Genomic DNA, 26,739 nt, shown 5'->3' with positions numbered 1-26,739 from the left:
TCTGTAGCACAGGCTCAATGTTTTAAGCTGTTAAATGTACCTACAGATTGAAAAAAAGACCCACTTGAACCCCCTCATCCAGGCAGCGTTTGAATGACAGTCGGGAGTTTCCTGCAGAGGAAGGAGACAGTGGTGGGCTGGAGAGCCCGCTTTAATAGGACATACACAGAAGCCCGCGCAACAGCACATCCGCTGGCATGAGTCTCTGAGCACGGAAAACCGCAGGTACCAAAGAGTTTTCTATTTATTACAGCAGCACCTGCAGGGTCTGGGAAGGAGACCGTAACAACTGCAGATGCGCTACCAGACACCCCTTTATTCCGCCACGGCGGGGGGCCTCACTGCATTTAGTCTCCATTTTCCCCTTATTCTTCAGACTCTCCAGGCTTCCGGATGTCATCGATCTTCAAGATCATTCTCACCATTTGCGTTGCAAGAGAGATCTGCTGCTTTTTGCCAATCAAAGTTTCTATGACATGCTGCTGCTTCATATCTGCAAAATACAAACACATTATCCTAAATATATTTTATATTAATAACTTGTTCTCATTCACAGACTCACAATAAAACTTAAAAAAAAGTACAAAACTGGAAGAAGCCCCCAGTCCTAGTTACACTTTCAGAGGAAGAAGATCTCCAAGGACACTGGAACTTGAACCTGGGTGCCAGAAAGCTGCGGGTGGGGGGGGGGGGGGACCTCTCTCCATTGACAAGCCCAAGTGCTGGGCACCCACATAAAACCTTGAAGACATGTCTCGCCCCATAGAGTATTTGCTACTCACATAAATAATTACAAAAAAGGCCTAAAAATTAAAAACATCAACAGAACGAGGCATGCAAATTAAAAACAAATTTAATTATCTGACAAAGAGTCGCTACGGTTATTAAAACCTGCTGGCTGTGAACATGAAAACCACAGCACAGCTGTCGTTCCAAGTAAAAGCACAAATCCTCAGATTCCAGGCTTGGGAGAATGTGGATCTCTGGACACAGCCTTGCTAGTCCCAGAACCATGAGCACCACCATTCCAATTAGCTTCCGCAAGCTCATGCTTGAAGCCCCAGCAGCGACCGCACATGACAGGAAAACACCCTGCAATGTGTGGACGCAGACCCCAGGATCCTCGGAGAACACCAAGTCCGCTTCAGAGCTGCTTCCCAGGACACCCAGAACCTACCTGACACACACCTGTGTAAAAGAGAAAGCTGGGAACTGTTTTTGTGAAACCAAGGACTGAAATGGGAATCACCTTTGATATAAAAACAGCACCTTATACTTTGGTTATTAAAATTAGTCCTCTGTTGCCAGGACCAGCAGTCTAACCAACTCCTAAGTAATCGAATAAAACTTTCTGAAACTCGGGACCTACTGAGCCTCTAAGTACTTGAGAAGACAGGATAAGTTCACGCTGTGCACCAGATGCCCCGCAGTCAGCAGGAATCGCTCGATTTCCACCCAACGCAGCCCCTCCGGGTCGGGCAGGCTCCTCACCGTTTGTGCCCTTGTGCAAACAGTCGATCCCCAGAGCGGGGTTCATTTCCTTCACTTGTCTGGCCCGGACTTCGGTCATCGTCTGGATGGGATTCATGCCGCTGTTTTCAGAAAGGGCCATGGGGATGACCTCCAGCGCGTCGGCGAACGCCCGCATGGCGTACTGCTCCAGCGTCGGGCACTGGAAGGGACGGGGATGCAGTTCGCAAGCTTGGCAGCAAGGACCAAGAGGCCAGCACTTTGGAAACGTAATTAAACCGCACACTTTGAAAACCCAACTCACGCAGAGCTCTACCAACAACAGGCAGTCCTATTTTTAATCTAGCAGAGTACGTAGCTGTCACTATGGAGGGAGAAAAGGGACACCCACGAGAGAAGTCTCACATCAGCTCTCCCTACTTTAGTTTTAGTTACGATGGCCAATTGACCCGGAGCTTCGAATACCATTCCGTGACTGGAGAGGAACTGTAAAGGCCGGAATGGCCGCAGGGGGCGGAGAATACTGAGTTTTGGACATGAACATGGTGAGCATCACAGACCAGACGCTGGGCACCCACGGCTATGACGCTCTGTTGGCGGCACCGCGACCATCCCTGCCCGAGCCCAGAAGCCCCGCTCGGGCTCTACCTTGTCGGCCGCCTGGCTCACTGCCAGTGCACACGCGATCTCGGCGGCGCCCCCGCCATACACCACACGGTTGTCGCGGATGAGATTCCGGATGACACACAGAGCGTCGTGAAGGGATCGCTTGGCCTCCTCGATGATCTAGGGAAGAAGTTTTGCCTCAGTTACCGCTACCACATGTGTCTAGAGCCAGCCGTCTGGCCGTGTTTGCTGGGCACTGGAAGTACTACTACCACCCCATTAAAACGGTCCAGGTTAAGAACAAATGGAGAGAACACACTAGAATGTTCGTTACCAGATGGTTTCTACCTCTACCCTCCCTCTCCTCTCCATAATATAGTTAGAACCACACAGAGGCAGCCACAGACTCATTCTGAGACCCACGACCGAGGGAAGGGGTCAGAAAATCCAAAGCTGACCAAGAAAAGCTTCACCGTTTAAATAATCACGATGCAACAAATACCCCTTCTCGGAGAAGGGAGAGATTACCGTGGTTATTTAGGTGGGTTCCCTACTTTCACTTAAGTGACTCAAAAACCAGTGTACCTTGTAGATTAACAATGGAACAAGGTCTTTGATAATTTCATTCCCTGGTAAGTCCTGGTCATTTCATATCCCGGTAAGCAATCGTGTCTCAGTTAAACACCTGACAGGCAAAGCCAAACTGTATGCCAGAAGCGGATGAAACACAAGACAAGGAACTGGAGCCTCACCATCTTATTTCCTCCTCTGATGAAAATGGTCACTGCCCTGGAGTTCTTACACTGCTCGATGACCAGCATTTTGTCCTTAGTGGTCCCGAAGGAGATCTCTTTCACAAGCCCGGCAAAGCCCAGCTTCTCCGAGGTGAGCTCTGAGAACCGCGGCACGATGCGGCCTCCCGTCGCGATGGCGATCAGCTAGGCGGGGCGCGCCAGGAGGAAAGAAGAGCTGGTGAGCACTGAACTTCTCCAATCAGACCACACATGAGCCAAGCTCTATCTAGCCTAGGCTACATCATGCATCCAAGTCCTAACCCACACTTGCCCAGAAAGTCAAGGTCAACCCAAAAAACCGTGTCATTCAGTGTGGTTTGAAGGGCTGATGTCTTGGTCGGGCCCCATCACCCTGGCACATCCTCCCCAGAACTCCTGGCCACGGTGAAGGCCAGAGGCCGTGTGTGTCTGGGCACAGACCACATGTGGGGTGGCCGTCAGCACGCAGCTGACATGGAAGTGGCTAAGACAGGGCTTCCTGCCTCAGAGCGCCAAGTGGGATGACAGATGGAGAGCATTTCTGAAAACCAAGGACACCAGAACTACCCAGCTGTGCTATTCTTGTAACAATTTATGTTTTTATAAATAAAAAAAGATTCTGGCACTTTCCTACCCCCCGCCCCAAGCCCCCCTCCCCTAACCTATGGAGCCTTGGCACAAGTGCTATCAAAGCAGCTCCAAGAACCCTCCCCTACACTGTTGGTGGGAATGCAAGCCGGTGCAGCCACTCTGGAAAACAGCATGGAGGTTCCTCAAAAAGTTGAAAATAGAGCTACCCTATGACCCAGCAACTGCACTACTGGGTATTTACCCTAAAGATGCAAACGTAGTGATCCGAAGGGGCACGTGCACCCGAATGTTTATAGCAGCAATGTCCACAATAGCCAAACTATGGAAAGAACCTAGATGTCCATCTACAGATGAATGGATAAAGATGGGGTATAGATACACAATGGAATACTATGCAGCCATCAAAAGAAGTGAAATCTTGTATTTGTGATGATGTGGATGGAACTAAAGATATTATGCTTAACGAAATAAGTCAGTCAGAATAAGACAACTATCATATGATCTCCCGGATATGAGGAAGTGGAGATGCAACGTGGGGGTTTCTGGAGGTAGGAAAGGAGGGAGACAAGCCGTAAGACACTCTTAATCTCACAAAGCAAACTGAGGGTTGCTGGGGGAGGGGGAGGGTGGCTGGGTTATGGACATTGGGGAGGGTATGTGCTATGGTGAGTGCTGTTAAGTGTGTAAATCTGGTGATTCACAGACCTGTACCCCTGAGGATAAAAATATATGTTTATTAAGGGGGAAAAAAAAAAAGCAGCCCCAAGACACCGGGGACCGTGAGCTCAGCCCCTGCGTCCGTAGGAGTCTGCGCACGCGCGTCCTACCTCTATTTCGGGTCCTCCCACCCAGCGAACCGCAGGCAGGTTATTCTGAAGCAGCAGATGATTCGCTTCGTCGTCGAAGCCCCACTGGCAAATAGCTAGATTAGCCCCTGTTTCTTTAATCTGAGGGAAAAAATGCCACAGTCATGTCAGTAGAGGTGTTCCCTGTGCTTGAAGAAAGCTGGGATACACAGCGGGGTGTGCACTGAAACAAAGCACAGAAAAGAGGAGAAACACCCAAGCGTCTACCTTCTGTCAGGCCCAAATTCCAAACGATGAACAGGTTATCAACGGGAATCACTGCAGTTTTTTTTTTTTAAAGATTTATTCAAGAGATGGAGCGCGTACAATGCACGCGTGGGGGAGGGGGAGGATCCCAAGTGGACTCTGAGCTGAGTGCAGAGCCCGACACGGGGCTCGATCCCACCACCCTGAGATCACGACCTGGGCCAAAATCAAGAGTGGGGTGCTCAACTGACTGAGCCCTCCAGGCACCCCTGGAATCACTTCAGTTTGTAAACGATGCTTTAAGAGTCAGGAATTCATGCTGAACCCCGTGGCTACAGGGAAATAAAACAAAGACGCGTCAACAAGGTTTGTGAGCACGGCCCCCGACCTGGGGGGACAGCTGTCTTTCGCCACAGATACCGGTGAGGCAAGTTCACTCGTGTGTGTATATAAGAGAAACAGCATCTTCGAGACACGTTCTCCCCCCGTGCTTTCCTCACTCAAGTGCACCACCCTCTGTGGATTAACACACTACCTCAGGGGCGCACAGAGGTGATCCTGCCTCCCATCCCTGCAGATGGCTAAGCCATTTGTCCCGGGAAGGCAGCAGTGACCAGAACCGTCTGTGCATCCTGCCCTTGGCGGTCACCTGTGGTGGCTAGGCCATGCCTCACAGCACCCAAGCCTCCTGAATCTTCCATCACCAGCTCTCTGCTTCTAGTCCCTGACCCTCGGGAACTCAGTCTGATAACAGCCCCCTTGTTCTTGTACTGCTTCTGGCACATTCCTGCTGTGAACAAACCCTGACTGTGCCCTGAGATCCATCGGCCTCAGTATTGCTCCTCAAACGGCTGGTTTTCCCTCCCATGTGCTCAAAATAGAAGGGGGTAGTTCTTGGTCCCCACAACTAACGACAACATTCCTCTGTGGCCAACTCTCTTTAGAACGTTAGCCTCTAGTCCTGTCACATTCCTGGCAACCCACACATGTACCAACATGCTCCATCCAACTCCCCTGGTCCTAATTTCTGCCACTTTTGTGCCCAGTGCACCTTGGCTGGCCTTTCCACGGCAGTCCTGTAGCCCAGATAAGGGTCTTAATTTACAAACTCCTGCCAGCATTCTCCCACCTCTCAGCCTTGCTGTTCCCTGCACAAGCCAACCATGTTCCTGCCTCAAGACCTCTGCACATGCTGCCCACGCCCACTTTTACCTCCGCCTGGAATGCTCTCCACCCAGATACATAGCGCTCTTACTTTGCTTACGTCTCTGGCCACGAGTCACCTCCCGAGAGAGGTTTTCTCTGACCAGTGTCCTTCACAGAGCTCCTACTCACCTTCCCCTTCTGCCTCAAGAGCCAGAACTCTGCTTTATTCCCTGATATATCTCAGGCACATACAACAGCGCCTGGCATATGGTAGACACAGATCACGTAAGAGCAGGTGAATCCAAATACTTCCACGAACAAAGAGGTCATGATAGCTTCTAGGGTGTCTGTCACACCCTAGTAACGTTCACGTTCAGGGTGCGGACGCTGTACACACCCAAGGACAGGATTCCGAAGAGGAGCCACTGTCAGGGTCACGCACACGTAAGACGCTAACAGCCACAGAAGAGCTGGTTAAGGCGTCTACAGTTCTCGGACTCACGGGAGCCAAGAGCAGGAGGCGAGCCAAGAGCAGGAGTCGTTACTCACTGTGCTCCAGGGCAACTCCTGCTCCTCAGTCACTCCTCCCTCCCAGTCAGGGGCAGGGGCCGTGGGCACGCGAAGCTGTACTGAAGTCATCTGGACCGTGCTCGGACCAGCAAAGGTGTCTGGGAAGGCCGGCAGGGGACATGAAGAGCGCGGCCCCGAGCCGGCCGGCTGCTCTTCCAGGCACTGCCTGCGCTACGGTGCTAAGCCAGGATCGGCTCACTTGCCTCTGTGAGAGCCTTTCCGTGCCTGGTGCCCCCGGATTCCTCTCAGGGTGGACGTTTGTTACTTTCCTGACTCAGAACCGAAGGAAGGGGGGTGCCTGCTGCCAACACGCCAGCTGTGGCCACACGGCAAGGGACCCAGGCCGTGCAGGCGGGCGCCCTGCGGCCTCCACCGCGGACCACCCGCAGCTCACCCAGCACGGCCCGCGGGGGCCTGAATGCTACTGACGGCCACGCCAGACCCACCTGCTGGATCATCTCCTCGAACTTCTCCTTCTCGTACTTCTGGAGGGCCTTGTAGTCCTCCACAGACGTCACGTCCAGCTTGTGCTTGGTCTTCGGCTTCGGCGGCTCGAACGGACACGTGAGGATGGCGATCTTGGCGTTCTCCACTTGCTGCGGGGACAGAGAAGCCCTGAGGGCGTGGGTGCGCGTGCGTGACAAAGCCGCAGGGGGCCGAGGGGCGCGGACTTACTTTGGGCATCTGCGGGTGACTGAAATCTTTGTCCACGATCACGCCCTTGAGGAGTTTGGTGTCTTCCAGCCTGCCGCCCACTTTGCCTTCCACTTTGATGAGCTCGAAGTCCACGTCCCGGCGCTGCATGTCGGCCACGGTGAGGACGGCGTTTACGGCGATCTCGGCCATCTGCCGGTGACAGCTGTTTACCCTGGGCGGGGGGGGAGCCCAAGAAACCGTCCACATTCGCCGGCAACGACTGTAACCGACGCTGGACACGTGACACAACGTGGTCCCTCAGGTACATCTCATTAAACTAGTGACGTTTCAGAGGCTGTAGCCAGCAGTGCCACCAGAACCTGTGCTTTCCAAGCCTGGGGCAGGGCTTCCTACTCTAGGCCCCACAGACCCCAGAGAAACCTGTAACAGGGACAGGGAAAGCCACGACATCCTGTCTGAATGAGGTGATGCGCTTGGTAAGAAGCGAGAGCCTGACCCGCCGACTGCTACTCTTGTGGGAACTTCCGCCAACATCAGTTACGGACTTGGGGGGTGGCAGTAGTGTTTATCTTTTTTGAAACCTTTAAAATATCAGAACAGACTGCTCAATAAATTTACTTCTGGTTCTGGAAAAACTGCATGGGAATTTAGTACTTGAACACAGAGCCAGAAATCTTGAGTCATTTTTGAGAGAAGCAGAACCATGAAGTCATTTGAGAGTTTTTAGTATACTAACTAGGGGGATCTACAGTATTTTGCATTATACAACATATATTTGGCCATTATTGGTTGTTTTGAACACCTTGGTACTTAAGACCGATGTGTGCTCGACTTTGTGAAGCCCTGCAGATGGAGCCAGGCCAGCTTATAAAGCCATAACACGAGATCCGTGCATTCTGGGTAAGGGTAACACCTGCCTTCCGGGAGGAAGACAGTGCGGGGCTTGGGGCCGAGGCCATTCCTCCGGACAGCCAGTCTCCGCACCCAGCACTGGCACGACAGAGGCACCTAGCACAGCACTGTGGTAGAGGCCTTTCCCTGGGGGATAGAAGGAGCAACAACACTTTCTGTTGCACTCGCCCTGACACCCAAGTCGACTCTAACTTCCTTTTCGCTGAAACTACCACGTACACAAATTAGTAATTAAATCATTTCTCACACTTATCTTGATTCAAAATAACCAGTATAATAAAGTACTTCAGGCCAGACTTTTATCCTACATCACGGCAAGAACCAGTAAATCTCTATTACTGTGTAAATGAGTGTGTTCTTTGGCTGAGGCTGCTGAGTCTCCAGGGGCAGGAACTGTGTCTCTGAGCCCCCAAGACACGGCAGCAGGCCTGGCAAACAGCAAGCATTCGGCAAAGGCGGAGAACACCCCAAATAAGTCAATTTCAAGACTGTCCCTTCTTACTAAATTAAAACTCTGAACCAGTAACTTGCTTGTTGAATATATGAGAAGAGGAGCCCCTCCCCCTAAATGGCTTTTTAAAAGTCATTTTAAAAGCAAAGAAATGGTGAGTGTTTTGAAAACTGACACTGCCCAAGGAGGACCTATCCTGCTGAATTAAAGAGCCTCGCTCACAAATACTGGACAGGATTTACCACCCAAGCCTGGAACTCCACTTTCCAAGACACATGTGACTGTATCTGTATTACAAACGAAGCAGACCAAACTAACAGAAACGGAACGCAGGACACGGAACGAGTACGAGGCTACCAGCGGCCTCAGAAGGACGTCTTTAGCAACAAGCCCACACGTTTGGCTTCTGCCACAAGTGCCAACGGTGGCGCTCTACCGTGAACGTACACTTTGGAGCCCAGCGTGGTCTTGGCGGTCTGGATCAGGGGCTCAGTGTCCTTCATGTCCACGAGGACACTATCGCTGATCTTGTCCAGGTGCTCGATAGCAATGCGGGCGGCCTGCTCGTAGCCATCGGCGATCCTGATCGGGTGAATGCCGCGGTCCAGCAGCTGCTCGGCCTCCTCCAGCAGGGCACCGGCCAGGACTGTGGACAGGACAGTGCACGACCAGTCAGGAAAACGCCAAAGCTTCTAGGATCGATACTGGTTAGCTGCTAACCCTACAAGCAGGAAAGCTCTGGAATTAAAATAAAAGTACCTCGGGGACAGAGGTATTTTAAGAGAGATTCTGGTTTTGATTTTAGGAAAGATCTATGGCTCTCCCCTTATAAATGGGCGCTGAACTCTCGGTGATGGACAGAATGTAACGGAGAAACACAACCTAAAAACGTTTTTGTAAGGACAAAAATCTCCTGTATTTCCTGGGTCAAGAATTTCTTTTTTTAGGATTTATTTTATTTATTTAAAGATTTTTCTTCAGAGGGAGAAAAAGATCATGAATAAGGGGGAGAAGCAGAAGGAGAAGCGAACTCCCCACCGAGCAGGGAGCCTGATGCGGGGCTCAGTCTCAGGACCCTGGGATCACGACCTGAGCCGAAGGCAGACACGTAACTGAGCCATCCAGGTGCCCCCAGATTTTTTAAAGTAATCCCCGCACCCAACATGGGCTGCTAACTTACAACCCTGAGATCAGGAACTGCACCATCTACCAAGTGAGCCAGCCAAGTGCCCCTCCCAGGCCAGGGATTTCTAATCTGTAGCATTTGTTCGTGATAAGATGATCTAAAAATTAACGCTCCAAGTACATCCAAAATATTTGTTGAATAAATGAATTCAAATCTCATCTGCAGAAAAGGTAACATTACAGCTATTTCCCTCTTCGGCTTCCTCAACTTTTAAGTATTTCAGACCATCAGGAGAAAATGTGAGAATAGAAAAATGAATAGTTTACTCACTAACACCATTCTGCCACATTTCTCTACGAATACACACAAGTAATTCTGTTCAACTCTGTGACCGTTAGTGGGGAACATCACAATGTGTCACCCCTACGTACCTGAGCGTCGACTCCGGGTATAAAGGCATTCTCCCACAGCACTATAACGTAACTGCCACGCTCAGGAAAGTTAACGGGGTACTATTCTACAATGTGCATTCCACAGGCCCCCCATATACCCTAAACATCCCTCACAGTTAAACAAAACAAAAACAAAGAGAACAACAAAGCACCCACAGCCAATCACATGTTACGCACTCATCTGGGTGCCATTTCTCTCTGGCTCCCTTGATTTAGAACAGCTGTTTAATGCTGCCCCAACCCCTTCTTGTTCTTCCAGGAAAAGGACTTTTGGGCCTTGGATTGACCATGTCCTTCAACTTGGACTTGCACAACAGTCTCCTCACATCTGATGCACAGTTAAGTATTTTTGGCAGGTATATGCGATTTTAACTACTATGTCTGAAATGGGGTGTTAGAAAGGCTATTGTGCTTTCTTACCAACCACCCCCGTGGTGCCATCTCCGATTTCATCATCCTGGGATTTGGACAGCTCCACCATCAGCTTGGCAATCTGGTGATCGACATCCATCATGCTCAGAATGGTGGCGCCGTCGTTTGTGACCGTCACGTCGCCATCCTTGTCCACCATCATTTTATCAAGTCCTAGAAAGATGGCAATGTTTAAGACGGCATTAGGGAAAAGAACAAAAACAAAATCTGTACAAAAATTATAAAGTTAGGCTTCTTGACTCATTCCCTATTTCTAGAACTTATTTTAACAATTTAACTACATGAAAGAGTATCTACATGCAGACAGTCTTAGGTTGGCAAACACAAAGCAGGACATGGGAAGCAATCCAAAGGGCTAAAACCAGAGAAATGGGAGAAAAAAGGAAGCGTCACTAAATGTAACATTAATCATCAAAAGGGACGACTACAATTGGGAAAATGCTAACGAAATGATGTGAAAAGGGAGAAAAAACCCCTGACGTGAAACCATATGCACCTACGATTATAATTATGTTGAAAGCCCAGAGCACACAGAACAAGTGTGTTAGCGTCGGGTCCCAGGATGTCCCCTGCTCCATGTCCCAACTTTCTAAAAGGATTCCAGCAACGGTCTGTAATTGATAGTATTTGTCAAAAAACACGGAATGATAGTCTCTTACCATTTGGTCCAAGTGATGTTCTCATGGTATTTGCTACAGCCTTTGCCGCCATGATATGAGACTAAAAAATGAAATAAACAGAAAAAACAAATGTTCAAGTTACCTACAATTTTAAGTTAAAACCATACAACTAATGATTATAACATCTAATTATACACAGTTTCTACTCTCTAGAAGCTTCTGCATTTATAAGTCAACACACAGGTGTAGTGTGGTAACCTTCACCAACACCAGCTTGAGTAGACCATTCTTACGTAGAAGAACTGGAAGCTAGTGCTTTAACTCAGCACATCTAGGAGGCAGGTTCTCCTACCTGCCCCATTTCACAGCCGAGAGCACGGGCGTCCGACCGGACAGGCCTTGTGAGACCATTCTGCCACACTAACCTCATGCAGAGAGTCCAGATGTCCCTGTGCAGCACCTTGAACTTCCACGTCACAGAGTACTGCGGAGCTGTACCATTCTCTTCCGCGGCTGAGCCAGTACATGGCCCGTGAGAAAAGCCACCCTTGGCATGTGCCAAGATTATCCCTTTCCTGTTTGCACACATAATGTTGTTTCCTTTGCTCCCAGTCTTGCTGTCGCCTCTGGATCCAGAGGACCCTACAGAAATCCAGGGTCTCTCATCTTACTTCCGATCCTTTAGTCATCCAACATCCAGCTAATCCATCCATCTTTCTCAAACATGTTGTCTGCTGGTCTGCAAACCTTAAATGACGTCCTAGTGCTTCAACACTGAAGTCTGAAAGCTTCAGCATTTCCTCCAATGCCCTTCACAACCTGAGAGCTAGTTCCCCTTCCGGTGACGATGGTCCACTCTTATTTTCTACATACGCCCTCTGACCCTTGAAAGAGTACAGTGCATAGAAGGTACTCGGCTCATCAAAACCCTGACCAACTTTCAAAGAAGTTCAAACACACACGCTCTGTGAAGCCCTCCTGGCTCATCCACCAGACAGGTAAGAAAAGTCAAACTTGGGGCGCCTGGGTGGCTCAGTGGATTAAGCCACTGCTTTCAGCTCAGGTCATGATCCCAGGGTCCTGGGATGGAGCCCCGCATCCAGCTTTTTGCTCAGCGGAGAGCCTGCTTCCCCTTCTCTCTCTGCCTACTTGTAATCTCTCTGTCAAATAGATAAATAAAATCTTAAAGAAAAAAAAGAAAAGTCAAACTTCACAGATCTGTGAAAATCCAGGTCATCATTAAAATACACATTGACAGGGGCACTTTCGTGGCTCAGAGGGTTAGGCCTCTGCCTTTGGCTCAGGTCATGGTCTCAGAGTCCTGGGATGGAGCCCCGCATTGGGCTCCCTGCTCAGCAGGGAGTCTGCTTTCTCCTCTCTCTCTCCGCCTGCCTCTCTCACTACTTGTGATTTCTGTCAAATAAATAAAATCTTCACCTGATCTTAGCCAAAAAGCCGAGAAGCGATAACAAATAAATAAAATCCTAAAAAAATACACAATGACAGATTTGTCTGTGTAATGGAATTTTAAAAGGATAATCACCACAGGTAAGCTTTTTTTTTTTTTAAAGATTTTATTTATTCATTTGACAGAGAGAAAGATCACAAGTAGGCAGACAGGGGGGAAGCGGGCTCCCTGCTGAGCAGAGCAATGTGGGACTCAATCCCAGTACCTTGGGATCATGATCTGAGCCAAAGGTGGAGGCTTAACCCACTGAGCCACCCAGGCACCCTAGGTAAGCAGTTCTTGAGCGGGGATGGTTTTGTCCCTCGGCAGACATCCGGCAGTGCCTGCAGACATCTTGGGTCGTAACAAATGGGGTGGGAGCTGCTACTGGCACGGACTGAGTGCTGCTCAAGAAGAATGACCTGGCCCCTCAAATATTAACAATGCCAATGCTGAGAACTCTGGCTTTAGACCACTGGCTTTGGCATCTGCCAGAGGTGAGCTTGAATCACAGCCCCATTCCTCAATGCTAAGCTGCACCACACCTCCCTGAGCCCTGGCCCCTTCTGAAGTGACCCCATGTAACCCTCATACTCAACCTGAGGGAGGTGTACTACCCCCACTGAGAAACGAGGTTCGGAGACATTGTGCAACAGTCAGTGAGAGAACTGCACGGTTTCTTCGCTTGTTTAAGACACAAAGACACCAGGTGACCAGAGACACCTCAGACCTGGTGATGCGATCTCACTTTAATAAACCCGAAAGAAGTCTGGGTCCTCTCAAAGCTTCCCCTGCATTTTCTCTCAATGTCCGACGACTTTCTCACCTGCACTCCTGCCCCTGGTTTAATTCCTCTGGTCCTTCCTGTTCCCTTTCCTCCACCAGACCCCACTTCCTAAAGTACCGTTCTACCTGAACTGCGGTTCTGCTGAGACCCCCTTCCTGGCTCCCCTCCCTTGGAGGAGGATTAACATCTTGACTATGAGGCACTCAGGCTTCCACGTTGGGGGAAATGCTGTGAACCTGCACGAGACGGGGCTCCATCAAACCCACGCTGCTCTGTCCCCCTACAATGCGTCGCGTTTTCCTGCCCAGCCTTTTGCCCTTTGCTGTCCCCTCTCCCCCAAAGGCTACTCTGTCCCATTCAGCACAGCGGCCCACCCACCCTCCGCCTGTCATCCACATCCACAAGGGAGAGGCTAGTCACACGCTGCCTCGTGTTCCCTGCATCTTGCCCCGGCGCTGGTATTTCCTTACTTAAGAAAGAAAACACGCGATCCGTCTTTGCGACGCACATCCCGCATCCCGCCTTGTAGGAAGGCGCTGAGAAATGAAATACGTTGTGAACGACGACGCCTCCAAGAAGTGACCAAAAAAGGGAGCCCCATCCTTTGGGGGCCGTTGCTTCTCCCCCGGCCCGGCGGGCAGAGAACACCCTCCCTGCGCCTTCCCGAAGGAAACGCGATGCGGGGGTCCGGACCGGACCGCCGACCGAGGCGCGCGCGGTCTAGCACCGAGCCGCCCCACCCAACGCCGAGGGGCGCCAGCGGCTCCGCCCCAACCCCCAAACCCGGATTAAAGGCTTCTACGCCGGCCTCGCCCCAGCTCAAGGAGCGGGGTGCAGGGCCGGGGACGGGCCCGGGTTCCCCGACCCTCCCCGGGAGCACATGGCGGAGCCACTCCTGGGCTGGCGCAGGCGCAGAGCCACGGGCTCAGGCCGCCTCCCCTTAAGACACCGGCCGCGTCCGTCCCGCTACCTTGAGAGCCTCAAGTCCCATAAGACGAGACTTGCGATCCTGATCCTTGATGATGAGGAAAGGGCGCCCATATTCATCGAAGGCGAGGGTCCCGACCGACGCCATGGTGCAGCAGCCGTGGGTAGTTTCCCCCAACCGGTGGCGACCGCTCCGGAACTGAGCACACGCCTTCCGCTCGCGGGAGGGCGCTAACGATGCGCGCAGGCGCAGACCCGGCCGCCTGAGACTTATTTTTCAGCCGAGACCACTTTGACGCCAGACAGTACCTTCTGGAATCAGAGGCCTTAGGAAACTTCAATCACCCAGGAAGCGTGGGGGGGGGGGTCGAAGACACGGGCGGGAAGTTAAAACCCACAAGCCGAGAGGAGATGGAACTCATTTGGCAGAGCTGTACAATGGAGCGTTTCTGGGTAGTGGGTCCCCAACGAGGACTCGTTTCTTTCTAGCGTTACTTTGTCCCTCCGTCCCACCCCGGCTCCGGGACGATGGTAGAGCCCGCCCGGAATCCCTCTCTCTTTCCCCCCCCCCCCCCCCCCCCCCCCGCCTCCGCCCCCCTCCCGGACACGCAGGAAGTCTCGCGATGGAGGGAGGAGGCGGTGAGCCGGCTGGGGCGGCGGGCGGCAGGGGTGGCGGCTGCGGGCCCCGCGTGGGGCTGGCGGGCTGCAGAGCACCCCGCGGGCCGGGGCGGGCCGGGCCGGGCGGGAGTGGGAGCCGGGGGGGGCGCGGGGCGCTCGCTGGTACCCGCATGCCGCTGCCGGGCGCTGTCCGGGGCGCTTCGGGGCGAGCCGCTCCGCCGGCTGTGCCCCACGGTGTTCTGAGTTGTGCCCGCGAGTCACGCTGGGTGCGAAGCCTGCCGCGCGGCCGCTGACGGCGAGCTGGGGCTTCGGGGTGACAACCGCTTTGTGTCTCCGTTCCCTTGCCTGCAAAAAAGGCAGTAGTGACTGTACCCGGCACAGCTCCGGGAAGGGTTCAGGGAGAACAGTGCCTGGCCCTTCGCACGTTCTGTCTAAGTGTTTGCTGAAGAAATTCCCATTTTGCACAAAGAGTAACTCGGGCAACGTGAGACATTCGGTAGGAAGCAAGTTTGCACAGCCCCGCGCTAAGGTCCCGCTCTTGACTCTGTCTTGCTAGTACTCTGTCCTCGAAATCCCTTCTGCCTCTTCAGGGTACTGGTCATGACCTCGGTTAGGTTCGGGCATAGGAAGTGATAAAGTACAGTGACCCTTGAACAGTCGCGCTGGTTAGGGGCACCCGTGCGGTCTAAACCTGTAGAGTCAGACCCCATGTGCAGAAAATGCATGTGCGACTTTTGATTCCCCCAAAACTTTGCTGATACGTTGATATGAAGCCAGTTTCCGTGTTTTGTTATACGTATCGCATACTGTATGCTTACAATAAAGTAACCTAGAGAAAAGATGTTATTAAAGTCACAAGAGAAAATGTTTACAATAGTGTATCCAAAAAAATACATGCTTATGAGGATCTGTGCAGCTTAAACCCGTGTTGTTTCAAGGGTCTGCTGTCCTAATCCATGGATCCTGAAAACACGCTAAGTGAAAGTAGCCAGTGACAAAAGAGCACATGCTGTATGATTCCACTCCCGTGAAATTCCAGAAACTCTGTAGAGTCAGAAAGTAGATGAGTGGTGCTTAGGGCTAAGCTGTGAAGGGGGCGGGGGTGGTGATAGCTAAAGGTTAAGGGGTTTCTTCTTGAGGGGATGAGAATGTTCTAGAATTGACTTTGGTGATCGTTACACATATCTATGAATATACTGAAAACCTTTGAAGTATGTGTGTTAAATGGGCACATTGTATAGTATATGAAGCTGTTAAAAATTACGGAGCTCCCCCCGCACCCATAGTACTGACACTAACAGTAACAGCAGCTAACAGTCATCGCTTATAACTCTCTTACTTAGAGCATTAAGTGTCTTATATGCATTATTATTTATCTATCCCAATAATCCCATGAGGACACTCTTATTTCTGAATTTTATAGGCGAAAGCCTGAGCCTTGGCCAAAACTTATCCAATATTACACACTCGTTAAGTTCTGGGACTCCAGAAATTTATGACTCAAACCCTTTTAACCACTGTGCTGTATAATCGGAATACCAACAGTGTAATTTTGCAGAGGTCTGGCAGATGGTACTTTGACTTTTTAAGAAACAGTCAAATGCATGACTATTTACTATAGCATGTAAAGTCCTCCATATGATGCTGAAAAGTCTAACTGCAAATGTACTTCAAACTCCTGCTTTCTGGTAAACGCCATCACCTTCATTATCTTAATTTTATCTTATCTCTAGCACCAGCAGGAGACTCTTGTTCTTGTTTCTGAGTTGGCTTTCCATTGTGAAACCAGTTTTAAAACTCACTTTAGAGGACCTCAGGTGTCAAGAGCAAAGCTCCTCTCTGTTGGTGAGAGGCTGGTGCTTGGTCAGTGGCCTTGAGCAGTGACTCACTGCAGCAGGCCAGCTTTTCGTGTGTCATGTGTTCACCTCCGTACCTCACAAGTTGTAACAGATCACCATATTTCACGGGTGTGGTAGGCAGAGGCTCCCCCCGCCCAGATCCATGTCCTACTCTCTGGAACCTGTGAATATAGTACACAAGAGAATTTATAAATGGGATGTTGTTAGGGCTTCAGATGGGGAGATTATTCTGGTTTGTCTGGGTGGACCCAGTGTCCTCACAACGATCCCTATAAAGAAAAGGGAGGGGGCGCCTGGGTGGCTCAGTGGGTTAAGCCGCTGCCTTCGGCTCAGGTCATGATCTCAGGGTCCTGGGATCGAGTCCCGCATCGGGCTCTCTGCTCAGCAGAGAGCCTGCTTCCCTCTCCTCTCTCTCTGGCTGCCTCTCTGCCTACTTGTGATCTCTCTCTCTGTCAAATTAATAAATAAAAAAATCTTTAAAAAAAAAAAAAAAAGAAAAGGGAGGTGGGGGAGTCAGAGGTATCCTGATAGATGCAGAGGTTGGGGTGATGTGGGGCCACTGGCTAGGGAGTGTGGGTGGCTTCTAGATGCTGGAAAAGGCAACCAAATCCATCCTACCCTAGAGCCTCCAGAAGGAACCCAGTGCTGCCAACGCATTTCAGGTATCCGATCTCCTGACCTGTATGATAATAAGTACGGGTTACTTTAACTCTCTAAGATTTCTCTGGGGCGCCTGGGTGGCTCAGTGGGTTAAGCCGCTGCCTTCGGCTCGGGTCATGATCTCAGGGTCCTGGGATCGAGTCCCGCATCAGGCTCTCTGCTCAGCGGAGAGCCTGCTTCCCTCTCTCTCTCTCTGCCTGCCTCTCCATCTACATGTGATTTCTCTCTGTCAAATAAATAAATAAAATCTTTAAAAAAAAAAAAAAAACTCTCTAAGATTTCTCACTGCAGCATTGGGAAACTAATTCAATGGGCCTTTAGAATCGCTTACTCATTCCTGAAACCATGGATGTTAACGTCTTCAAATGACAAGAATCTCTTGTTCTCCCCCCCTTACTGTCTTCTGTTTCCTATGATTTCTGTGTTTTGGGCTCTCTCTTCTCTACTAGACTGGGAGCTGCTTCTGGGTGGCTTTGTTCCCTGTAGGGTTCAGCACATAACCAGCGTTAGACACGGTCAGCATGTGCCAAGCCGTGTTCTGGGTGTGTCGCTTGCATCCATTCGCTTAATCTGCAGTGACCCTGTAATCCCCATGTTACAGATGAGAAAAGCAAAGTTCCCAGAGGTGAAGGGTCATACCAGTAGTTAGGTGCAGAGCCCAGATCCTCACCTGGGGGTCATGCTCTTACTTGCTATGCTGGGCCCTCTGTAATCAATTTCAAAATCACTTTCTTTTTTTTTTTTTTAAAGATTTTATTTATTTATTTGACAGAGAGAGAGATCACAAATAGGCAGAGAGACAGACAGAGAGAGAGAGATGAGGAGGAGCAGGCTCCCTGCTGAGCAGAGAGCCCTATGCGGGACTTGATCCCAGGCCCCTGGGATCATGACCTGAGCCGAAGTCAGAGGCCCAACCCACTGAGCCACCCAGATGCCCCTCAAAATCACTTTCAAATCAGTTTCAGTCCTGGGAACTTGAGTTCCTCTTAAGACTATTTTAAAGGGTAAACTCAGGAGGAGTGTATTTCAGGTTTCACTTGTTTCTGTGTTCAAGTGACTGGATGGAGCTTGCTTTATTGCACACTGGTGGATTGAAATGATTTTATCATTTGTTCTTTTCGGATCTTCTTCCAAAATCTTTCTATTACCATACTTTTTTTTTTTTTTGGTGAAACCAGATTTTGGTCTCCTGTTATTTGACCAAAACTTATCCAGTATTACACACTTGTTAAGTTCTGTGACTCCAGAAATTTATGACTCAAACCCTTTTAACCACTGTGCTGTATGATCGGAATACCGACAGTGTAATTATTAGTGCATCTGCACTGTAGACACCTAACCAAGTTGGATGTGGAATCTGTGTATCTTATTGGAAATAGGGTGGTAATTAGACATTGTAATACTTACTCGTGAAGTTTTGTTCTAAACTATGAAAATCCGGAGTTCATGGTTAACATCTCTATTAATGTGTGTTTTTATTAAATTCATAATATGCTAGAGAGGAATGAATACATTGTTTTCTTTTTTCTTTTTGGTTTTATTTATTTATTTGAGAGAAAGCGTGTGTGCATACACGCGGGAGGAGGGGGAGAGGCTGAGCAGGGAGCCTGATGCGGAACATGAACCCAGGACCCTGAGATCATGACCTGAGCCAAAGGCAGCTGCTTAACTGACTGAGCCATCCAGACGCCCGAATACATTTTTTTCAAAGAAAGACTAAAAAAAAAAAAAAAAAAAAAAAAAGTAAGTTGGAAAGAAAAGATTTTAGTTAGTCTCCCATTAGAACTGGACCATTTTCTCAGAAACGCTTCAGTTTAGTTGATGGAATTTAGAACTCATGGAATCCTACCTCTGTAATTTAGGTTGTATTTAGCTAAATCATCCTTTAAACAGTATGAGTTTGTCAGAAAGAATTGTAGAAAAAAAAACTACCTTGGATTTCAGATTGGGGTGATGTACCTGTTTCCTGCTTGCTTTCCATCTAGGTGCACCCCCAGCAGTCCTTGAAGAAAACGAGTCACGATGTGTCCCAGCTGCAAGTCGCGGAGCCGACGGTTCAAAGAGAAGCAGTTGGGGGTTCTTATTTACCGGAATTGTGGGCGGGACGCTGGTGGCCGTGTACGCCGTGGCCACACCATTTCTAACGCCAGCCCTCCGAAAAATTTGTCTGCCTTTTGTACCTGCAACTACGAAGCAGATTGAAAATGTTGTGAAAATGTTGCATTGCAGAACAGGATCCCTGGTCGACATTGGCAGTGGCGACGGGCGTATTGTAAGTTATGCTGAGACTCTTGAAGGTTTTGAACTAGAGGTTTTAAAATTCCTGCTTCGTTTCTTTTTCTCTTTCTCTCTCTCTCTCTCTTTCTTTCTTTCTTGTATCTAGTTTTTGTTTAAATTCTAGTTGGTTAACACAGATTGTGGTATTGGTTTCGGGAGTCGAATTTAGCGATTCACACCCAGTACTCGTCACACGTGCCCTCCACAGTCCCCAGCACCATCCAGCCCGTCCCAGCTTCACCTCATTTACGAGGTTTATGCCAGGACCTGCTAAATCGGACAGTTTAGTAAAGTTGTCATTTATTTTGTGTGTTTGGCTGAACTCTCAAACCCTCCAGCATGAACTGGAATTTATTTTTCTCAGATTTAATTTTTCTGAAAGGGGGAAGTGCTCTGTAGATTTGCCAGGTAAAAAGGAGCAATTAATGGGTAATTACGAAATTTTCCAATAAAAAAACCCGGGCCAGGAGAAGTGGTGTTAATTAGAGGACACATGGAGCCCTGTAGTTTAACATAGACATTTGCTTCTATACTTGTCTTTGTTTATACATTATAATGGTTTCTGTGGGGTAATGTAGAGTTAAAATGGCAAAGAGCCAGTGCATTAACCCTCACTTACCCAGAGATCAGACTTTGAGTGATCTCAGCTCCCTGACTCCAGCGGAGAACCTATAAGTAAGATTCGAGGCCACTGGCCAGCAGGTGTCCCCAGCATGTCCCTCCATGGGCATGGTGGCACCATCCCCATCCAGGGATGACTCGGAAAGTGAGGATAGCAGTAGTCAAGCTCCTGTTCTGGAAACATTTGGTTGGAGACCAGCTGGGGCGTGACTCCTTTTACCACCCCCTGGAGCATGGACCTTGCCATGCCTTCCTGATGACCCAGATAGCCAGGATGAGGCTAAAACATAAGCATATTTAGAACATAAAAATGTTTGTTTTTAGGAAATCAAGAGGTATATCTGTGAATCAGGAGGAAGTTTTAAAACCCAGTTATGGGGGCGCCTGGGTGGCTTAGTGGGTTAAAACCTCTGTCTTCAGCTCAGGTCATGATCCCATGGTCCGGGATCGAGCCCCACATCGGGCTCTGTGCTCGGCGGGGAGCCTGCTTCCCCCTTCCTCTCTGCCTGCCTCTCTGCCTACTTGTGATCTCTCTGTCAAATAAATGAATAAAATCTTAAAAAACCCCCAATCCAGTTAGGAATGCTTTACCCATCTGAGCAGTATCTTTGTGGTTTCCTTTTCTCCTTAAGGGGGTAACACTATAGTTAACGAGGGAAATTACTGGGGGTGGACAGCTCCTTCGGGATGCTCCCTCGAGGAGTGGTGGGAAGACAGAATGAGCAGGGACCGCAGGACCCGCCCACTGTCCTCAGCTTACAGAGGCCTGTAGCCCTCTGCAGTCGACTGTATTGTGACTCCTTCCCTTTTACTTTTACCTGTTTTCAACTTGGGGTGAACAGTCTTTAAGTACTAAGAAAGTGTGTAAGTAGTTGCAGGTTCTCACTGACAGGTCATAAGTAGGCAGAGAGGCGGGCAGAGAGGGGGGGGGAAGCAGGCTCCCTGCTGAGCAGAGAGCCCGATGCGGGGCTCAATCGCAAGACCCTGAGATCATGACCTGAGCCGAAGACAGAAGCTTAACCCACTGAGCCACCCAGGTGCCCCTGACAGTTCATTTTGGTCTCAGATTAGAGCTAGTTCACAAAACATTCTCCTCGCTGATTCGTTTTTCCCGCTGCTCTGCTGTCACTGATGGAGAGGGATGCTGGGCTACCAGGAACTGCTCGTTGGGCGGAGGTAGGGGTTGGCCGATCCAGAAATGCTCTGTCCAGAGCAAACCTGACGGTGGTGGTGCTCCCGGTGAAATCTTCAACAAAAACATGAAAACTGAGTTTAAGTCAGCATTGTCTTGTCTGCAAAGCTACATAGTTTCAGAGATCTATCTTTAAATGGCTTCTTTAACAAAAGAAGTGCCTTTTGATTGGACATTTTGTGATTATAGACCAAAAATAGGAAGTAGTCCTATCAGTGGGGCACGTTAAGTTGCTGTTTTTCTTTTTTTTAAAAAATAAATTAATTAAAAAATTCCAAGTTTATTTTTTAAATTACAGTATAGTTAACATACAGTGTTACATTAGTTTTAGGTGTACAATACAGTGATTCAACAATGTTCGTGTGACTCCGTGCTCATCATGATAGCGCACCATTAATCCCCGTCACCTAGTTCACCCATCCCCCTGCCTGTCTCCCCTCTGGGGACCAGTAGTTTATTCTCTGTATTTAAGAGTCTGGTTTTTTTGTTTGTTCCTATATTTGTTCATTTGTTTTGTTTCTTAAATTCCACATATGAGTGAAATCATAGGGTATTTGTCTTTCTCTGACTTATTTCACTTAGTATCATATCATTCTAGATCCATCCATTTGTTGCAAATGGCAAGATTTCATTCTTTTTTATGGCTGAGTAATATTCCATTGCGTATATGTATATACACCCCGGCTTCTTTATCCCTTCATCTATCACTGGACACTGGGGCTGCTTCCATAATTCGGCAATTGTAAATAATGCTGCGGTAAACATAGAGGTACATGTATTTTTTCAAATTAGTGTTTTCATGTTCTTTGGGTAGATACCCAGTAGTGGAACTACTGGCTTGTATGGTATTTCTGTTTTTAATTTTTGGGGGGCCATCCATACTTTTTTACAGAGGCTGCACCAAATTCACATTCCCACGCATAGTACATGAGGGTTTTTCTCCACGTTGTCACCGACACTTGTTTCTTGTGTATTTGACTGGATCCATTCTCACGAGTGCGAGGTGGTATCTCATTGTAGTTCTGATTTGCATTTCCCCGATGGTGAGTGATGTTGAACATCCTTCATGTGTCTGTTGGCCATTTTGCACGTTTCTTTGGAGAAATGTCTCTTCAAGTCTTCTGCCCATTCTTAATTGGATTATTTGTTGTTTTTGATGTTGAATTGTCTAAGTTCTTTACATATTGTGGATACTAACCCCTTATTGGATGTCATTTGCAGAGATCTTCCATTCAGTAGGTTGATGTTTTTCTTCTTACCTTGAATAAACACTGGCCTCTTTTTGCAGGTGATAGCAGCTGCAAAAGCAGGATTCAGAGCCGTTGGTTATGAATTAAACCCATGGCTGGTTTGGTACTCCAGATACCGTGCTTGGAGAGAAGGGGTGCAGGACTCCGCCCAGTTTTATATTTCAGACTTATGGAAGGTATGTGAGGCAGAGAATGCGCCTAGAAAATGCCAACCAAAACTTTGTAATTCGCAATTAGTATGATTAAAAACTGAGGATGTATTAAAAGAAAAACAGTTAAGATACAAGTGTATATCTCAGCATCATGAAATGTGAACACTTTTTATTTTTATTTTATTTTATTTTTTTAAACCATGAGGTTTTTTTTTTTTTTAAAGATTTATTTATTTATTTATTTATTTATTTGACAGAGAGAGATCACAAGCAGGCAGAGAGAGAGGAGGAAGCAGGCTCCCTGCTGAGCAGAGAGCCCGATGTGGGGCTTGATCCTAGGACCTTGGGATCATGACCTGAGCCGAAGGCAGAGGCTTTAACCCACTGAGCCACCCAGGCGCCCCTGTGAACACTTTTTAAATTGATAGATTTACACGTTAACACTTTCAGAGTAGAAGCTTAAGGTCTTAGACCCGATAGGTCATGTGAATTCTAAGAATTTGCTCAATTAAAAAGTTTTCCTTTCTATCCGTTACAAAATGATGAGATATTTATTTCATTTGGAAATCTTATGAATTATCATTCAGGAATTAACTTGTTAATGGCCTTCTTGGTAAATGGTAGACCCTGTGTGCATGTGTGCAAGTGTGTGCGTACACAGAGGTGTGTTTTTGTGTGTGGCTGTGTGTCTACAGAGAGACAGAGATGAGTGCAAAAGAGAGAATCCCCCCCCCCCCAAAAAAAGAATCCCCTGATTACATTGTCATGGTTCTTTCTGGTCTTCATAATGTATAAGTTACTTCAAGTTTATTTGTACTCTAAAAAAAAAGTCCTGTAATTTTGCTTTAGAATTGCTCCATGAAATGCTTTTTCTTAAATAAGAATTTCCCATTGTAATGTTGTCATCAGTAGCTTATAAAAATTCACTTGAGTTTTGCTTGCATTGTTTTTTAGACTGTCTATGCATAAACGATCCCTCTATAGAGTAGATAAGACTTTTATTGGGTAATAAGAATTTTGACTGGCAAAGCACTTTTCCCCCAGTTTTTCAACTAAAGATCATTTTATTCCATTTTTTACTTAGTCTTTTAGAGAAGAGGAGGGGGCCTAGAATCTTAAGATGGCTCGTGTCACAGACAGGTGCATGTCCGACGTCACACGTTCCTGCTGAGCCCGTTCGGCGCATGGTGGAGCAGGGGAGGACGTGTGCATCAGGGCACAGGTGGCTGAGGCCAACCGCACAGCCACCAACTGGTCACTGGACGAGTCACTGGAATTTCGGACAGATGACCCCTGGTAGGCCCTGCCGGGAGCATCCCTGAGGGTGACAGCAGTGACTTAGGGAGGTCTTTGGACAGCGGCAGTGGGTCGGATTAACAGAAGCAGGAACGTGGCTTCTCGTGAGATCTCACAAGGAGCCACTCTCTGTAGAAACCTGCCGTTGGACGAAATGGGGAATTGGTCCTTTAGAAACAAACGTTCAGCTTGATGTTGGCCTTTTAAAACTAACGTGTGCATCAATCTCCCTCTCCTCTAGGTTACTTTCTCGCAGTACTCGAACATCATTGTTTTCGGAGTGCCTCAGATGGTGAGTGTGCGGCCCTGCCCCTGGTTGGTTGGCTTTAGGTCCTGAGCAGACTGGCCAGCACTGACAGGCCACTTCTGTGTGGCCGCCGGCCCACCTGGGGCCCACCCCGAAAGTCTGGGGGACGTCGGATTTCACTTCACGGGCTTGACGAAGTACCTCGGGGCCTTAAAAGTTTAATCGTAGAAGAGTCAGTCATGTCGTTAAAACTTTGGCCTCAGATAAAATTCTCAATGATCTCCCTAAGCCCTAAAAACTCCAATCTGGAAACTGCTTTATGAGCTCCCAGTGTCTAATGTGGTGGCCGATTTCCGTGGTTGCTCACCTAACAGCCAGCCGAAGTCACTTGGGAGAGTTAATGACACGTTCCTTCGAGCCGATCCTCCCTCTGATTTTGTAGGGAGGCAGTTTCCAGGGCCTGCGAGTGGCGGCTAGTTTCGGTTGGCCTCATCTGACTGATTTGTAGCTAACTTAGATTATACCCTTTACAAAGTGGAAATACCACGGCATCGTGTTGTAACGGCTCCAAACTTAGCTTTTGGAAAGATGACCAAGATAGGACACTCTTATTGTAATTGTTGGTTCACAGACCGCAGAGAGAAATCCATTTGACTTTTCAGGGTCTGTAATTGTCGCCATAATAATCGTGGCAAAATTGGGTGTTTGCTGAAATGCCACAATATGACTGGTATGTGTAGTTTGTAATATTAAAAAAAAGGGGAATTTAGCTTTTTTGTGTTATTTTTTTTTCCTTAGTTACAGCTTTTTGTAGAAGATGGCTGAGTGCTTGGGAGAGTTATCCTAACGATCAGGAACTTCAGGACAATGCCACTTCTGTGTTTTTTTTTTAAAGTCAATTTGGAAGTACTATTGTTACATGTGCTTGAAAGTAGCAGGATTCTATATGTTTGGAATTCTCAGTAAGCCTCAAATTAAGACAAAACGTGGATGTTCACCCTCTTGTTACAGCAGCGCAAAGGGGCGTGATCCGTTGTCATTTTAAAGGAACTCTTTGGGATCTTAGCATTGTCCTGGCCTTTGATGGTTACCTGCTCCTCCTGATGGTGTTTGGGCAGCATTTTGGGGAAAACAGATTTAATTTGAGTTGCACGCTTTATTTAAAGGGAGAGGTGATGTTTACCGTGACTTCTGTGCCATCCTGCGAGGCCGGCCTGTGGTGGCCTGAGGTGTGGGCTTACGCAGCCACAGCAGCTCCGCCCCAGGGTGGCGGGGGGTGGGGTGGGCAGCAGTGGCCTGGGGGTGTGCGCACGTCATCGCCACGTGGCCTATAGGCTCCAGCTCCGTGTGCGCCCTACCATGTTTGAGTGTTATAAGTTTTTGGAGCTCTTCACTCAGGAAATAAGAGGCCTGTGTTTTTGATGAATGCTTTTGCAGTTTCTGTCCATTTTCCTGTACGCAGAGGAAACTTTAAATAAACACCTTGTGGCATCTCCCTGTTCCCGAGAAAAAAGGGGGAGCAGCTGAAAACATAGGACAGCCACGTACTGTGGGCTGAGAGGGACTCAGCCAGTTTCCCACCAGGGAGCGTGTTCACAGGACCCGTGGGGACTCTTTCGTGGGTGCAGGGCCCTGCTTTTAACCCTCACGGAGCCTTGCCTACGTGGAGGCTGTGGAGGGGAAGAGGGAAAGTGCCAGCCGGTGGGTCAGGGGGCCAGCTCTGCTCCCCAGAGTCTGGGGAGCCCTAATGGGGCCGTCTTCAAGGAAGCGCACTTCCCTTATCTGGGCATTGGTCGGCATAGTGACATGGCTCGATGGATCCTGTGTGACACCTGTGTTCCCTGTGGCAGCCAAGCCACATGAAGGCCACGGGGGAGCCTGGAGGATGCTTAGGAAACTGGAGAGGTAGAAGCCTGCTGTTAGCGGTCCTTGTCCCGCTTCTGATAGCACACCAGTGGTTCCTACCAGCTCTGTGCTTTTGTGGCTCCCACCCAACAGAGGTGAGGACTCTGATCCGGGCCTGGCAGATGCACCGGGCGTGGTAGATGACCACGGCTAACTGTAGCCCTGCTCCTCTACTCAGATGTGAAACAGGTCTTGTCCTTGGGTGAAACCCACCTGGGACATCTTAACTGCTTAAAAAAGCAGCGAGGATAAGGTATGGCGGCTCTACCAGGTCCGAGGCATGGTGCAGCGTGGCCCCTGCTTCCCTCCGCTCTCTGCGCGTCAGTGCTCTGTCCTTCTCTTGGCTCCTGGATCTGCAGTGTGAGTCGTGTTCTTCCCCAGCTTCGGTCCCCCCAGCTCTGGCCCTAGTTGGTGAGTGCCTCCTGACCCCCAGTTGGTGGGCGCCTCCTGACCCCCAGTTGGTGAGCGCCTCCTGACCCCCAGTTGGTGAGCGCCTCCTGACCACTCACCTGTCAGGTGTCCTTTCCTCAGGAAGTCATCCCTCATTGCCTCGTGAGACAAACCCCAGTGCCCTGATTTTCTATCCACTGGCTGCCTGTTCCCTTCTCCGGGGTGAGTTATCACACATCTCTTTACACGGTAG

The 26,739-nt window shown here is 49.0% G+C and overlaps 2 protein-coding genes across 26 annotated transcripts in view; one reads left to right on the top strand and one right to left on the bottom strand.

Moving 5' to 3' along the window:
* Positions 1-119: 119 nt before the first annotated feature.
* CCT5 (chaperonin containing TCP1 subunit 5) lies at positions 120-14,270 on the bottom strand. The gene is made up of 11 exons (XM_059416874.1): positions 14,063-14,270; positions 10,898-10,958; positions 10,227-10,391; positions 8,676-8,874; positions 6,884-7,076; positions 6,655-6,804; positions 4,268-4,387; positions 2,829-3,014; positions 2,119-2,256; positions 1,492-1,672; positions 120-493 (listed from the first exon to the last, which is right to left on the bottom strand). The coding sequence occupies exons 1-11, from the start codon at positions 14,165-14,167 to the stop codon at positions 366-368; spliced, it is 1,626 nt and encodes a 541-aa protein (XP_059272857.1). The 5' UTR covers positions 14,168-14,270; the 3' UTR covers positions 120-365.
* Positions 14,271-14,608: 338 nt separating this feature from the next.
* Positions 14,609-26,739, top strand: part of ATPSCKMT (ATP synthase c subunit lysine N-methyltransferase) — a 241,272-nt gene continuing 229,141 nt past the window's right edge. For 9 of the 25 annotated variants that reach the window (XM_059416887.1, XM_059416892.1, XM_059416893.1 and 6 more), the window contains exons 1-5: positions 14,609-14,658; positions 19,142-19,428; positions 22,535-22,672; positions 23,785-23,944; positions 24,186-24,236. In XM_059416887.1, coding sequence (XP_059272870.1) covers positions 14,643-14,658; positions 19,142-19,428; positions 22,535-22,672; positions 23,785-23,944; positions 24,186-24,236 — 652 coding nt within the window. In that variant the 5' untranslated portion in view covers positions 14,609-14,642. Of the gene's footprint in view, positions 14,659-19,141; positions 19,429-22,534; positions 22,673-23,784; positions 23,945-24,185; positions 24,237-26,367; positions 26,719-26,739 lie in introns of those variants that run through there. The other 16 variants (XM_059416902.1, XM_059416898.1, XM_059416894.1 and 13 more) reach the window with 4 other exon arrangements.

This window comes from Mustela nigripes, chromosome 12 (assembly GCF_022355385.1).
Source record: "Mustela nigripes isolate SB6536 chromosome 12, MUSNIG.SB6536, whole genome shotgun sequence".
Lineage (NCBI taxonomy): Eukaryota > Metazoa > Chordata > Mammalia > Carnivora > Mustelidae > Mustela > Mustela nigripes.
The sequence above is the reverse complement of the archived record's forward strand: the minus strand, read 5'-3'. Positions and strand labels throughout refer to the sequence as shown.